Source organism: Carassius gibelio, chromosome A23, assembly GCF_023724105.1.
Source record: "Carassius gibelio isolate Cgi1373 ecotype wild population from Czech Republic chromosome A23, carGib1.2-hapl.c, whole genome shotgun sequence".
NCBI classification, from domain to species: domain Eukaryota; kingdom Metazoa; phylum Chordata; class Actinopteri; order Cypriniformes; family Cyprinidae; genus Carassius; species Carassius gibelio.
In genome coordinates, this window is record NC_068393.1 from 9038747 (window position 1) to 9054246 (window position 15500).

General features: G+C 37.1%; 1 protein-coding gene across 4 annotated transcripts; it reads left to right on the top strand.

Moving 5' to 3' along the window:
• Positions 1-6698: 6698 nt before the first annotated feature.
• Positions 6699-13910, top strand: LOC127944844 (protein FAM217B). Of its 4 annotated transcripts, none has more exons than XM_052541163.1 (6): positions 8658-9226; positions 9298-9329; positions 9557-9674; positions 9755-9860; positions 9950-10014; positions 11217-13910. In XM_052541163.1, the coding sequence occupies exons 3-6, from the start codon at positions 9568-9570 to the stop codon at positions 12571-12573; spliced, it is 1635 nt and encodes a 544-aa protein (XP_052397123.1). In that variant the 5' UTR covers positions 8658-9226; positions 9298-9329; positions 9557-9567; the 3' UTR covers positions 12574-13910. The 4 variants fall into 4 exon arrangements, with proteins under 4 accessions (XP_052397124.1, XP_052397123.1, XP_052397122.1 ...); XM_052541162.1 differs by having other exon boundaries at positions 8660-9226; positions 9464-9674; XM_052541164.1 differs by lacking the exons at positions 8658-9226; positions 9298-9329 and adding an exon at positions 6699-7427.
• Positions 13911-15500: the final 1590 nt, after the last annotated feature.

The following is a 15500-nucleotide window of genomic DNA, read 5'->3' on the forward strand; positions in this document are numbered from 1 at the left end:
AGTCTTATTTGTTGGGCTTGAGAAAGCCAATATATTTTTAAACATTATATTTATTTATTAAGAGAGTAATTGACACCGACTAGAACTTTAATGTTTCACCAAATTCAGCTCAGACCTTCAGACTCGTCTGACTCGTGTTGGCTGAGTTGGCTACACATGCTTACATTCATAAATTTAAACGTTATTTTCTAATATATTTCATAAATATAACTTTATTAATCTTCACAAATATTTATTAATGTCACACACACATACCTAGTGTCTTTAGACTTAAAAGACGAGATTGGTAAATGTTACAGACATCATGGAACTGTTCAGACTGTTATTAATTTTTATTTCCACTTTACTTTTATCCGAGGAGACTTTTTCCACTGTATTCATCAATGGGACAATATTCATATATTACTATAACCTAGAAATAATTTATAGGGTTCACTTGCAAGTCGCAGCACCGCAAATTATGTGCCCAGCAACATCTGATTCAAATATTATGCTAATTAACAGTGAGTGGTGTTTACAGACATTATAGTGCCGCACTCCTACACTGACTCTTATTCTGCCTAAAAGAGTGAAAGGGCCGGAGCGAGTCGACCAATCAGATGAAAGGAGCGTTTCAGCGCCGCCCACATGCATTAGGTAAACAAGTCTGCGAGCTGCTGCAAGTAGGGTGTGCCAAAAGGTAACGCAAAAGCTGGCTGTTAAAAAAAAGATAGCGAGCCAAAAGGAAGCCATAACTTCAACACAATCCTATAAAACCAAATGTAACTCTTCCAAGGTAAAAACAGCGTTAATGATATTAAGAAATTAATTTTAAATTACTTTGAAAACTTCATGGCGCGGGTTACTGACGTCATCAACGCCGCTAGTTTCGGTATTGATTTATCAGTAATCAAAAACAAATTACAATTATTTTTCGAGAATACAAACTTCTCTTAACACGGTTAGTCGCACTAGCTGTTCTTAAGTTAAAGTTAAAAGTTGTATTTGTTAACATTAGTTAATGCACTAGCTGTGAAGTGAACTAACAACAACAAACAACGAACGGTTGTATTTTTATTAAATAAAAAACTTTAATAAAAACTGTATCAAATGTATTGCTCATAGTTAATGATAGTTAATACATCAGTCAGCAAATGAAACCTTATTGTAAGTGTTACCCTTTGCCTGATAGAGAAAAATAAATATTTGACAATACCACTAAATTATCAAATTTAAAAATTAGTCAGACGAGTTTAGTAACATTATTTTAAGTGACATTAACCAATTAAGCAAACAGACACAGCTTTATCCACTAAACATTTATTTACCTTTCAGTTTCAGTCGCCAATTCAAGTAAAAAAAAAAAAAGATAGATAGATAAACCACTCATTTATTCATTCTGTAGAAGCAGTCCATAGAAAAGAATCCATTAAACTCTTTGTCTGAATAGAAAGCTGTGACGACCCCCTTCTTTCCAAGACCACAGTATTTACAGCCATCACACCTGCTGATCTCCAGCTCCACTCTGTATGTCCTCCTCACATCTGGACTGACAGACTTCCAGTCAACGATACCTACACAAGAGAAAAACAAATGTTGAGGGATTCAAACAAAAAGAAACCAATAAGTAGAATAAAATATAAAAAAAAAAAGACTGCAAGTGTTGTCACTAGTGGAAGCGCAAGTGTCCGAGAGTGCAAGTCTGCAGCCAGACGCTTCTCCATTATATTATAATAAGACTCTGCACTGAGTACCAAAAGTACATATGCTTCCTGTACACGTTTATTAACAGTATCAAATCACAAAAAAAGTTGACTGTCTGGCACTCATCTAGACCACAGGTTATACTAATATTTAGTTCTTGGAAAATTTACAACTCCAACATGTTGGATTAACTTCAAAAGAGTGAATGTCCTTATATTCCCCATCTTCACACAGATCTTCAACAGATCGCTGGAGCTGTGCGAAGTCCCTTCATGCCTCAAACGTTCCACCATCATACCCATCCCTAAGAAACCCAAAATTACAGGACTAAATGACTACAGGCCTGTGGCTCTAACGTCTGTAGTCATGAAGTCATTTGAAAAACTGGTGCTGGCCCACCTGAAGGACATCACTGGGCCCTTGCTAGATCCTCTTCAGTTTGCCTACAGAGCAAACAGGTCTGTGGACGATGCAGTAAACATTGGACTGCATTATGTTCTGCAACACCTAGACAGACCGGGGACTTATGTGAGGATCCTGTTTGTGGACTTCAGCTCGGCCTTCAACACGATCATCCCAAACCTCCTCCTGCCCAAACTAAATCAGCTCTCCGTGCCCACCTCCGTCTGTCAGTGGATCAACAGCTTCCTGACAGACAGGCAGCAGCTAGTGAGGCTGGGAAAATACACATCCAGCACCCGTACAATCAGCACCGGAGCTCCCCAGGGCTGTGTTCTCTCCCCACTGCTCTTCTCCCTGTACACCAACGATTGCACATCTAAGGACCCCTCTGTCAAGCTCCTGAAGTTTGCAGACGACACCACACTCATCGGCCTCATTCAGGACGGTGACGAGTCTGCTTACAGACAGGAGGTAAAAGAGCTGGCTGTCTGGTGCACTCTCAACAACCTGGAGCTTAACACCCTCAAAACAGTGGAGATGATAGTGGACTTCAGGAGAAACCCCCCTGCACTCCCCCCACTCACCATCATGAACAGCACTGTGACTGCAGTGGAGTCATTCAGGTTCCTGGGTACCACCATCTCTCAGGACCTGAAGTGGGACATTCACATTGACTCCATCGTAAAAAAGGCCCAGCAGAGGTTGTACTTTCTCCGCCAGCTGAGGAAGTTTAACCTGCCACAGGAGCTGCTGAAACAGTTCTACTCCACCATCATTGAATCCATCCTCTGCACTTCAGTAACTGTCTGGTTCAGCTCAGCTTCTAAATCTGACCTCAGAAGACTACAAAGGGGAGTCCGGACTGCTGAGCGAATCATCGGTTCAACTCTCCCATCTATTCAAGAACTGTACTTATCCAGAGTGAGAAAAAGGGCTGTCAAAATCACTCTGGACCCCTCACATCCAGCACACTCCCTCTTTGAACTGTTGCCATCTGGTCGACGCTACAGAGCACTGAGCACTAGAACTACCAGACACAGGACCAGTTTCTTCCCTCAGGCAATCCATCTTATGAACAGCTGACAATAATGGCGAACACACTACACTTTATATTTATATACACACACACTTTATTTATCTAACACACGTACTTAGTATACACTTAAATTTTGCACACAATATATATGTACATACATAACTTCACTTTGTAATATACCTGCCTACAATTGTCATTTGTATATTGTTATTCACTGTCTACATATTTGTATTTTTTATTCTTTTATTATGTGTTTTATGTTCTGTCGCTGTCATTCTGTTGTACTGCGGAGCTTCTGTCACGAAAACAAATTCCTCGTATGTGTAAACATACCTGGCAATAAAGCTCATTCTGATTCTGATTCTGATATGCAATTTGGGCAAAGGTACAGTTAAGGCATGAGGATCTAATACAAAAGACTAATCATTCAGAGTAATGTAACTGGCAGTGCTTGTCTCTATCTTCTGACAATGTGCCTCTGAAGGAAAGTCAGTGTCTTTCTCAGGTGTGTTGGATATGCAATGTTGAAAGCAGTATACATCCAGAAGGCTGTTATGAAGGCTTCATGGTGCACTGGCATGTCTATTCCATCTTCTGTCAACACACTGAGCCCTCCTACTATGAATGCCATTTTACAGTCCGTATTCATCAGCTGTATGGTAGGAAAGGGTGTACCAGGGTCTCCCTACATAAAAAAAGAAAAATAATAATAATAAAAAAAGAGATGAAAAAAATGAAAACACTTTTCAAATTCCGTTCCATTCTCTTTGGCTCAGACAGTGTAGCTACATACAGTGCCGAACTGCAAAAACAATTAGAAGTTAATGTATAAGGTTCACAATATACGATGCATTTCACGTTCTTTTATACACTGATAAATCTTACATTGTTTTCTAAAACTTTTGTTTTACATTTTTAACAGATGCGCTTAAAGGGTACATAAGAATAAAATATTACTTGAAAAGATTTGAAACAAGATATTTTACAGTTGATGATTTTTTTTAACTACTCAGGTGTCCTTAAGTATGGGTATTTTTTGAGTACATCCTCCACAGACATTCCTTCCATGCTTTCTCAACGTCTCCGGGAAAATGTTCCTGCTGTGTGGTCTTTGACAGTCCAGGTGTCTGGTTGTGTTTTCCGATACTCTCTTTGTACATTCACATGTATGGAGCTTTTATTTTGACAAAATGATTTGAATTTGAATTGTGTAAATTTGAATTATTTGCAAGTGTAATCTAATAAAATTGAATTTCAGGTGGTAGTTTAAATAGTTCTGAATTTGATTTTTTTAAACTAATATTGAACATTTGAAATTTAACAAACTGAAATGTTTTTATGGCTGAATTTTATAGACATGTATTTTCAAACAGTTAGTTTTTTTTGTTCTGAATTCTTATACTGCAAATATTCAGTTTAAAAAAATTCAGATTTAAGTTTTCAAGATGAAGAAATTCGGAACATCAAATTCAGTTTTCTAAAATTCAATGTCAAAAATTCAAACTCAAAAAATCAGATCTTACAGAAAGTAGGTCACAGGTCATCCACAGGGAAGAGTAGATGATCTCAGAAAAGTTTTCCAGCGCGAACGTGGTGGTGGTTCAAGAGGTTGCCACTCTCTGACTCTGATCATGAATCGCCCGGGGGTAAGTGTTAGATTAGCTTTCTCAGCACGAGAAACATTTTGTCTAAGCGATCTCTGGTGTTTGTTAGTAATATTTTGTATAAAATTGATTAGAACAGACAGGACGCAAGCGGCGCGACGCAACTCTGTGCTTGAAGCGACTGTTGCAAAGAGCTGGGACTAGGTCAGAAATAGGAGGGGAATCCGTGTGCAGTTGGGGATTTCACGGGTCGCGTCGCACCGTTCGCGTCCGGTGTTGTGTAATATTCGGTTCCCGTGAAAAACTGTTCCCGTGGGTGGAGTTTACATGAACATGCATTAGTTCCCTGATTAGTGCACGCTTCTCAAAACGCTATTTGGATTATTTTGAAAAGGTAACGAAGTGTCTATCTTAAGCACTTAAGCATTGTAACCGTGTCAAAACAATGCAGTTTGTGTAATATTAATCGTCTGTAAGCTGATTTGCTTGCTTGATTGAAGGCACACAGAAAAACAATAAGCGAATAACCTGTGCTAACCTTGGGATATATAGTTTCTTAATCAATTTTTTTTTTGTTTTGTTTTTTTTGTTTAGCTTTTTATACATTTCATTTGTGGGGCATTAATTGCTGTTTGAATAGTATGATTAGCTAAGTTAGGCTACTGGTGACTATTACTACTATTAATGTATTCATGACGATGCTTGAAACAAATATATATGCCGTCTACTAAATATATTTATATAGGCTAGCTATCCTGTGTCATTTATAAAAACTTTAGTTTGTATGTAGCCAGTGTTTCTGTTACCTAAATAAATCACATACATAGGCTACTGAAAACACTTTTCTTGCAGTGAAAATGTCAATATTGTAATCAATCTAACTTATATTATATATTATGTTATATAAAACGGTGCATAAACCTTAAAGTAGTGTTCTGATGCAGTCTTCTTGGACATAGGTCAGCAGGTACTCCAAGAATATTATTTTTAAATTTGGATAAGAAATCATGCGTCTCATCATCACCAATGTTATAATATGGCTTTGATTTGCTTTTGTGATGTTTCCACATATATTGATCATCATGTAAAGTTCCTGTCTGTTTCAGACTTGATGAGAGAGCTGAAGTCACTGGTACAGTAGCTGATCATTGTATGAACTGGATATACATGGAGGCTGTTCTCATCCAGAGACAATACATATTTCAGACACTCACCTCATTTTGCATTGCTTCATTCCATGCTTACTTTGACACAACTTTCCTTGTCTTTTCTATTTGTGTTAAATTCATAAAGCAATTACTTCTGTACTTGTCATAGTAACATTTAATGAATGTAATATTTGTTTTCTACAATATTGTTTTTTGAGTATAATTTTAAGCAGTAAACATACTTAAAGATAACATGTTATTTGTTAACCTGCATGCCATGTTACTATTAATACACATCAGAGAACTGTCAACATTAAAGAGTGTTGTTAAATTAGTGAAATATTAACTTTAATGAATCTCAGAGAATATTAATTTCGGTAAGTGACAGGAGAACAGAGTTTGGCTGACAAAGAAACATTTGGGTTTCATTGTATGTAATAGTTGTAAAATGTGAAAAAAAAATTTTGAATAAGATTTTCAAATGTTAAACATTATTTACACAATGAATCACTATTCATTATTCTTAGACATGACATGATGAGGTTGTTGTTCAGTGCCTATGGTCAAAGAACAGAGATAATGTATGCTTATGATATTCATAATTATTATATTTATTATTAGTAGTTCTTTCTCAGATTGTCTAAACCGTTTAGCTCTGTATTTGACTGTTAACTCAATGCAATAAAGAAAAAGGTGTCCATTTTAAAAACTGTTAATTTAAATATAAAAATTAACTCGCGTTTCAATGTTGCATGACTTTAAAATCTTAGTAATAGGATAAAATATGTGACAGAATAAATTTGCATTTATAATAATAAATACACTGATGGGTCTGTGAAGGCTGGTAAAAACTGGTTATAAAAGAAAGCATGACACAGGATGCTCACACCGATTTTATTAAGACACAGATACATTTGTAGTGGTTTGTTTCAGGTTTTGTATACAAATTGTACTAGTCTCTCTCCAATGACAACTAGGTAGTCTAATCAAAGCAAACTATTATAAAAAAAAGCCCCACAAATGAAATATATAAAAAGCGAAATACACCAACAAGTAAAAATTAGGTAAGATAGGTTAAATTATCTTATTGGTTGTTTTTCTGTGTGCCCGTAATCAATCAAGCAAAACATGAAAGACAGTTTATCATATTACACAAACTATCCTTTGTTTTGGTACTGTTGCTCTTAATGCTAATTAACACTTAACATTGACACTTCGTTACCTGTTCAAAACAATCCATTAAATCAAATAGAGATTTGACGAGCGTGCACATTTTCAGTTCCATTCGTTTGCACGTTGTTTCAAGGATACGCCCGCAATAAGGGAACTAATGAATATTCATGTTACCCACGGGAACAGTTTTTCACGGAACCGAAATGTAACACACAACACCGGGCGATTCGTGATCAGAGTCAGAGAGTGGCAACCTCTTGAACCACCACCACGTTCGCGCGCGCAGGAAAACTTCCGCAGTCCCCAATTGGCCAAAATGCTCTGTTCGACTTTTCTGAGATCATCTACTCTTCCCTGTGGATGACCTGTGACCTACTTTCTGTAAGATCTGAATTTTTGAGTTTGAATTTTTGACATTGAATTTTAGAAAACTGAATTTTAAGTTCCGAATTTCTTCATCTTGAAAACTTGAATCTGATTTTTTTTTTAAATGAATATTTGCAGTATAAGAATTCAGAACAAAAAAAACTAACGGTTTGAAAATACATGTCTATAAAATTCAGCCATAAAAACATTTCAGTTTGTTAAATTTCAAATGTTCAATATTCGTTTAAAAAAATCAAATTCAGAACTATTTAAACTACCACCTGAAATTCAATTTTATTAGATTACACTTGCAAATAATTCAAATTTACACAATTCAAATTCAAATCATTTTGTCAAAATAAAAGCTCCATACACATGGTTCTCAACAGACATTGAATCCGCCCCAACACAAGTTTCCTTCATCAGAACAACAGAAACAGATCATGCTTAGACAGTCACAGATATGAGAAACATCTAAATACTTATTGAACAAGGTGCTTTAGATATAAAAAATAATAAAAACACTGAACTGCATAAACATTAAGATGGTCAGGCAATGAAAAAAGTGGAGTACATACAAAAATGATTTAAATATCTGTAGTATCTTCCTTACATTGACCTGCAGTAAGTGAAAATGTAAAGTTGATTAACGGTGCAAAATTAAATTATGCATATGGCAGTGTGCTTACATATGCTACAATAACCTGCAAGTGGTGCACGTTCTGCTTTTAATTTCCGGTTTAGTGTTGTGTCAGTTGTGCTTTAAACACAAATTTGACTGATTGTCATTTTCCAGCACATAGATTACAATATATTGTTTCTACAATATTGTGTGTGATTATGTTGATAGAGATAAATCAATGGATTAAAAACAATGTAATTTACAGTCATTTATAACGCAAAGGGAAAGTATGATCGTATTGCAACTAACTTATCTTAATATACATATTTTTATTGTCTAAGGAAACTACGTAAATGTATATTTACCGCTGATTGGCCAACATAGTAAAACTCCTTTCACCAATGGCACGCCCCCACCTTTTGTCACGCCCATTGCTCCAGGCTGCATCTAACGGAGCTAACCCTGTCTCCGTCTTATTTTATTTTTATTTTATATATATATTTTTTATTAAACATTCATTCAAAAATATAAGTATGTTAGAACATATGCCAAGTAAAAGAGCCAGGGGTTCAAGGATGACCGAACAATTACAAATCAAAAAAGAAAGAGTAGAAAAAAAAAATAAGAAAAAAAATACAATAAGCTAAAATAAAAAAAAAGAAAACAGATTACACAACCAAAACCTTCCTCTTCCTTCAAAATATAAGATGATAGTCAAATAGAAATTATACAAAAACACCAGAAAGTGAGCAATACATTCAAAGTTTTAGTTGCCTTTTTGTTACAGGAGGTAGACAAAGATTTTATATAAATTTTAATATCTTCTAGAAAGTAAGAGAAGTGGGGCGTGACTTTCATAATGTCTCCGTCACTGCCACCTTGTCTAAGGAAATTACGTAAATGTATATTTACTGCTGATTGGCCAGCACAGTAAAACTCCTATCGGCACGCCCATTGCTCCAGGCTGCAGCTACCCCTGTCTTACAATTTTAACGAAACGGAGATTCTTGCGAACTAACTCAAGCCCAGTATCAGCCCCCTGATACATATTCATACGCGTGTTTTCTTTCTGTTTTATCGATACGAGCAGCGGTGAAATAAACGCGTTTCTCGTATTCGTATGAGTTAAACTTCCCATCATGACAATCGCCGGATCACGACGACAACGATGCTTGAACATACGAAGCAGCAGGTAAACAAGTCTGTCGAGCTGCTGTAGTGATGCTCGGTAACCGTGATTTCAAAGCGTTTCGCTCATTGCAGGATGATGGAGGTTTCATAATCAAGACGCGAAGGTGATTATTGCCCTCTTTATGTTTTAACGTTAAAGATAGTTTGTTCGACGCTGTTCAATGGTTTGCTCCAATTCTTGGCAAACTAGAAAATATATTGACTGTGACGCTGATAATATGCTGCATTTCTGCAATAGTGCTCTTCAGTCGCAAGCTGCGTGTACGCACTCACAAATGGGACAATTTGGGCACAGCTGAGAGCTTAAAAACTGCGTCTGTACACTTCATAGTGTTTAATGCGATGGGACCCATCCTGCAAGAACAAACTGCGTCTGCGACACTGAGGAAGGTGCCAGACAAGGAGAAGGTTAGAACGAAAAGTGCCGAAAACACTGGGATTGTTGCCAGGTATGCTTGAATGGAGCAAATTATTAAAATCGCAGAAATAACAAAAACGGTGTCACTAACAACATGTGCTTTATTTGCAGCAATAATAAGAGAGGTGGAAATGTGTATCAGAATAAGAAACATCTTGAAAAAACAGTGCCCTTGCGTCCTGGGCAAGAGAAGGATCCACCGCCCAAAGCGAAAATTGTAAGTTACATATGCAACTAATGCAATATAAATACATCAAACATCCTGTTTGGGCAGCTATTTGAATATGTTTTTATGATCTTTCCAAGGTCCAAACTGCCATTAAAGCAAAGAAAGCTAAGAGTCCGACTGGGGGCACTTGCAAGTTGCGTGGGTGAGTGTTGCTTAACATATGCAATTCGATGTATAAGTAACAACAAATAGTAATAATAAAAGAACAAAATTAAATAAAACAAATGGATATAAATATTTAGTTTCAGGAAGCAATGATTCACCAATCAGAAAAAAAGTATTCCAGAGTGCCATGTGATAAATATCAGGGCTGGGTATTGACAGATTTTATAATTCTGATTCACAACTCCTGATTATTGATCCATTTTTTTATATTAGGTGTTTTTATGTGAACTTCTTGGTGATAAAATTGTTTCTACTCCAATTCGTTGCTTAAATTTTAAGGGTGACTGTCATGGCACAGATTTATTCAAACATGCATTCAATAAGACATCACTAATAGGTAAACATGAAATGTATATATGCTCCTCTCTAGAGTTACCTACAACATACCTTATGATGGTCATTCCTCTAGCTTGTCTTCCACCTTTACCATAAAAAAACCTGTTAAATGACTAAATGTAAAAAAAAAAATATATATATTTTTTTATACTGTTGTGAATATATGATTATAAATTCATAGGCTGTACTCGTGACAGAGATCTGCTTCATCACTGATAAATGATAAGATATCTCTAAGTTTTGTTCCACTAAATGGTTTGTAGGTAAACATCCACCTCATCCAGCAGTCTTTTTTATCTTATTTTCTTATCCAGCACTCTCTTCTGTCTTGTAAAGTATTCTGTTACTGTTCTGATGTTGAAACAATTCAGTGAATGAGGGAACTGTCCAAATAGGTCAAACTGAATCACAAACATTTCCAGACCTTTCTGTAAACTGGTTTGACTAATTAGTTCAGAAACTAGTGATTAATTTGCGAATGTGGCATCATTAAAAAGAGTCTAGGGACACCCCTGTCTAAAATTTTTAGGAAAGAGGAAAATTGGTTCACAAGCTGCTTGAAGTGAGTCAGATAAGATACAGTGATCTTTTACACCACATTAAAGATAAAAATTGCATTTTACTTCTCAAATTCTGATACAATTGTATTAACAACAATAATTGGATGTGATGCATACTATAAATTAACTTTAGTGATGGTTTTGTTCATGCATCAACAGAATTAATCTTGGAATTTAAGTACGGTATCAGTTCATCAAAATGAAAGTCAAGTAGTCAATATTGTTGTCAACCAAGCCCTAATAAATATATTGATAAAACATCTCACTTGAACTACTGCTGCAGCACACAGGGTGAATCAGATCTGAGGCCTCCACGTCCCAAACTCTCTTGTCAAGAAGGGGGACAGGAGAGGCAGAAAATCCAGCTGGAGCCTCAGTGCTGTAAAGAGATGCTACAGAGCCGCGTGGCCTTGGAGAAGAGTCGTCGTGCTCTATCATTGCCCTTGGCTCCTCAACCAGTGCTGCAGCAGTTCCCCTCGCAGAAACAACTCTCAGACCTGGACTCACTCCACCTCCTGGAGCACAAGGAGGACGACACGGACAGTGCCAGTGACCTGTCCGACTCTGAGCGGCTCCCTGTGCTGCCTTCCCCCTGCACTCCTCCTCAGCTCAACCTCCGAGCCGAGGTCTTCAACTCCATGGAGCTGCATCCTCACATACCTGGACCCAGGACGGTGGAGAACAATGAAGTCAGCTATATCTACCCAGACTTCCTGCCGCCTCCATTCAATGCTTGGAGCTTGAGGGAGCTCGCCATCTTCCTCAACACGGAGGGTAAGCGGGCTCCCCGGCCAAAACCCGTAGGGCAGCTAGAGAATTATTTAGAGCGCCTCCTCCAGCTGGAGTGGCACCAGATCCAAACCATTCAGGCAGAGAACGGACGGCACATCGTGCCCATCATCCGAACAAGAGCTCAGGCCGCCAGTGTCCTAGTGAACGGCAACCGGCCTAGGCCTCATACTGCTCCTCCAACACGCCTCAGCTCCCCGAAAAGCTTTCAGCAGGGTCAGAAGGCCTTCTTCTCTTCAGTGGTCAGCCCATCGCACACCCAGGTTTCTCGTCCTGTCTGCCCCTACTGCCACATCCGCTATCCGCTCTGCAACGGCACCTGCTCTCCGTATGCCTACCAGCGACATTCCCGCCTCAGCCCCCTGCTAGAGCGCAAAGCTCCCCCTGCCAACTTCCAAAAGAGGAGCAGCAGCGAAAGCCGGGCTTCCATCTCCGAAAACCGTGATGCATTGAAAAACCAGCATCCAGTCAGTCCTCAGGCAGCAAAGGCTCATCAGAAACACATACAAGCCGCAGGAAATATGCGCAGGGCATCTCATGAACTTAACACAAATGGAAAATCCCATTCTTCTGTCAGGAAAGAAAAGACTGGAAGGTCAAACGAAGTAGAAAAACAGAAAGATCCACTTGGAGCAAAATGTGGATGGGTTGATAGGCATGATCCTGTTGGAATGAAACGTGAAGGTGGTGGTCTTAGGAAAAAAATGGTAAAGGATGGTCCGAGAGTCGAAACGGGTGAAGTACGACTAAGATCTGGCATTAAAAGAACGGTCACTGATGGCTGCGATGCAAAGGTAGCGACGGCTACCAAGACTACTGGCAAAATAAAACATTCTCAATACGCCAAGTAGTTAGTGCACCTTGCACGCAATTTTCAGTTGCCTCCTAAACAATTACACTTTGCATACTGTAAAGAAGAGCTAATTAAAACATTATCCCTGCAGTTAACTGTAGTAGTTTGTAAAAAAGGATACAAGTGCGGTCACATTTTTGCAAAATTAGTAGCAAAATTTAGCAGGAAAAAATGTTTATTGTCTTTTGTCAATAACTCACGCAGAATTCACTTTGAGCTTTCTGACGGTCGACAGGGACCAACTCGAGCCCGTTCTGAAATGTGCATGGGATTGCATGGATTCCTGTTGAAATGCTTGGATTTTACCCATCTAAATTTGCCGGATAACTACAAATGTGACCGCACCTTAAAAAAAAAAAAAAAAGCATCCTTCTCTTTAGAAATCACGCCTTTTCATCATCATTGTTACAGCAGAACTTCAAAGTGCGTTTCTTGAATAAGATATATTTATTTTATCTGCCTAAGTACACAAAAGCAGGCTATCTTTACTTACTGTACGCGAAAATCCTCTATAAAATGAAATGTACTTAAATCTAGTGTGCATGTGCAGTACATATCTCTGGCTGAGAATGTCAGATTGTCAGGCTCTTTGTCAAGTAAGCACTATGGGTCAAAGAATGTATATTTTTGAGATGAATAATGAATGTTTTATAACGACTGTATTTTTGTAAATGGCTCTTTACAAGGACTTCTTTTCTTGTTATTTATTAAATCATTCATCTGTTTTATTACAATGAGTTGACACTTAAGTTAAATAAGAATGTGTTTATCTTTGAATGTTTAGGAGCTCATTACTTAGGTTTCCAGTAAGTTAAATGTCATTGAATTGTGAATTGTAAGGATTGGTTATGGTGGTTCTGTGGTGAGGTTTGTGTTGATGGAGATGGACCTACTGTAAGCTATAAAATGTCAAGATATTATGGTCAAGGTTATCTCTTTTTCTTTACTTTTGGAGAACTTTTCAGGTGATTACATTGACCTTCATGTCTCTAAATATAGCATGTGTAGTTTATTTTTACAGAAACAATGATGGTAGTGGTTTTGTAGTTTTATATGTACTGTAATGCATTGTCAAAATACTTGAATATGACTTGAAAGTTGGTACAGGTTGAAGCTATACAGTACATGGTACAACATTTCCATAATTGATGTACTGTATCTACTGTAGCATCATTTCATTTCGGATGTTATGTACTGTGTGAAGTCCCTTATCAGGCAAAAAACACACACAAAAATCTACTTTTGTCTTATTGTCAGATGTGCTTTTATTTTGAAGAGTTGAATGCAGCTATTTTTATGAGATCCAGAATAAAGAGTTTTCATTACCTCATCAAAGCCTCTGTCTACAGTCTTTAATGCAGGAATTGATACGGCCATTGTATTCTCATTAAAACAGTGAACAAGGACAGACAATGTTATTTTCAGGATGTGAATGAATTTTTTTTACACCTATCTGAATCCTTAGGTGCATATTGTAACAATTGTGGGTATTTGTGGTTTTGTCATATGTAGTTTGTCACACTAATTTGATGTCATTTGCATGTTTTCATGTCCTCTTCTGTCCTGGAAAAAGATTTAAAAGCTTTTGAAGCCATTTTTGGCGGTCATTCACACAGCCTGTGTAAATACAAAGCAAACAAAAAGCTTCTTTACTTATTGCAGGAGACGTTAGAAAATGCTTAGGTGTTCCATTATTATTAGAAAATAAATTGTATTCCTGTAGCTCAATTGGTAGAGCATTGCCTTATCAAGCGCCCAAGGTTGGGGGTTCGATTCCCTGGGAACACAGGATAGGTAAAAATTGTTAGCCTGAATGCACTGTAAGTCACTTTGGATAAAAGCGTCTGCTAAATGCATTTTTTTTTTATATATATACATTTTAATTAGTATATTTACTTCAAAAAATAAAATTAGTTTTACTCACCCTCAGGCCATCCATAATTTAGTTTGTTTGTCGGAACAGCATTACATTGCTTACTCACCAATGGACCTTCTTCAGTGAATGGGTGCCGTCAGAATGAGAGTCAATGCAAATGAGAATCTCATCTGAATCAAAAGAGAAATATGCACAGACCAAGCACCGTTAACCAACCAAAGCAGTTCTAAACAAAAAGTATATTTTAATATGAAAGGACAACAGGGGATGGACTTTTTTTACTGGAGGAAGAGTTATTTATTATTATTATTATTATTATTATTATTTTTATCAGAAGCGATGGTTTAAATTCTCGAAACCATGCTTAGCGGTCAGATACTGCCATAGCCGCTGCATCTGCCACTTACAACCCTGAGAGAGAGGAAGACAGATTACTGCTCTTTAATAAAACATATTTTCATGGACATAATAGTACTGTATGTCCAGTTACTTCCAACATACCTTTTCAGGATCATAATTAGTAGCTGTTTTTTGCACTGCAACATTGGTGAGATGAACGTCTGTGTACATCAAGGTTAAAGGGGGAAAAACAAGTTAATTACTCTACTATGGGGCGTAATATAAATAACATGTATTTCAGAAACGTATGAAAAGGATAAACTGATCCTCTATGCTGCTGAGAGAGAACCATAATTACAAAACAACAAACTGGATGTTCTCCAGTTTACAGAATGAGTTTCAACAAGGACATGAAAACTTTTTACAAATCAAAATCGCATAATTGAACTAATTACGACATGGTGTAAATGTACCTTAATTTCTGAAAAAGTTGCAAAAGTAATGACTTTTTCAAACAAGTTTCCTACTGCAGCATTAGAAAGTACTTTAACAATGAAAAATAGCAATGCATATTTATGAAAAACATTTTCATAAAAAATAAATAAATAGCTTACTTACTGATGTTACAAGAACATAGACTCTCAAGTAAAATTTCTCCCTGGTGAGATATATAATAAACATACATGACATAACAAACATCAAGTGATATA

What these genes read in the sequence shown, in the direction of transcription:
- LOC127944844 (XM_052541164.1), top strand. Translation starts at nt 9,568, where the DNA reads ATGGGACCCATCCTGCAAGAACAAACTGCGTCTGCGACACTGAGGAAG. An exon ending in AACACTGGGATTGTTGCCAG is followed by an intron (nt 9,675 to 9,754) that starts GTATGCTTGAAT and finishes CTTTATTTGCAG; the next exon opens with CAATAATAAGAGAGGTGGAA. An exon ending in CACCGCCCAAAGCGAAAATT is followed by an intron (nt 9,861 to 9,949) that starts GTAAGTTACATA and finishes GATCTTTCCAAG; the next exon opens with GTCCAAACTGCCATTAAAGC.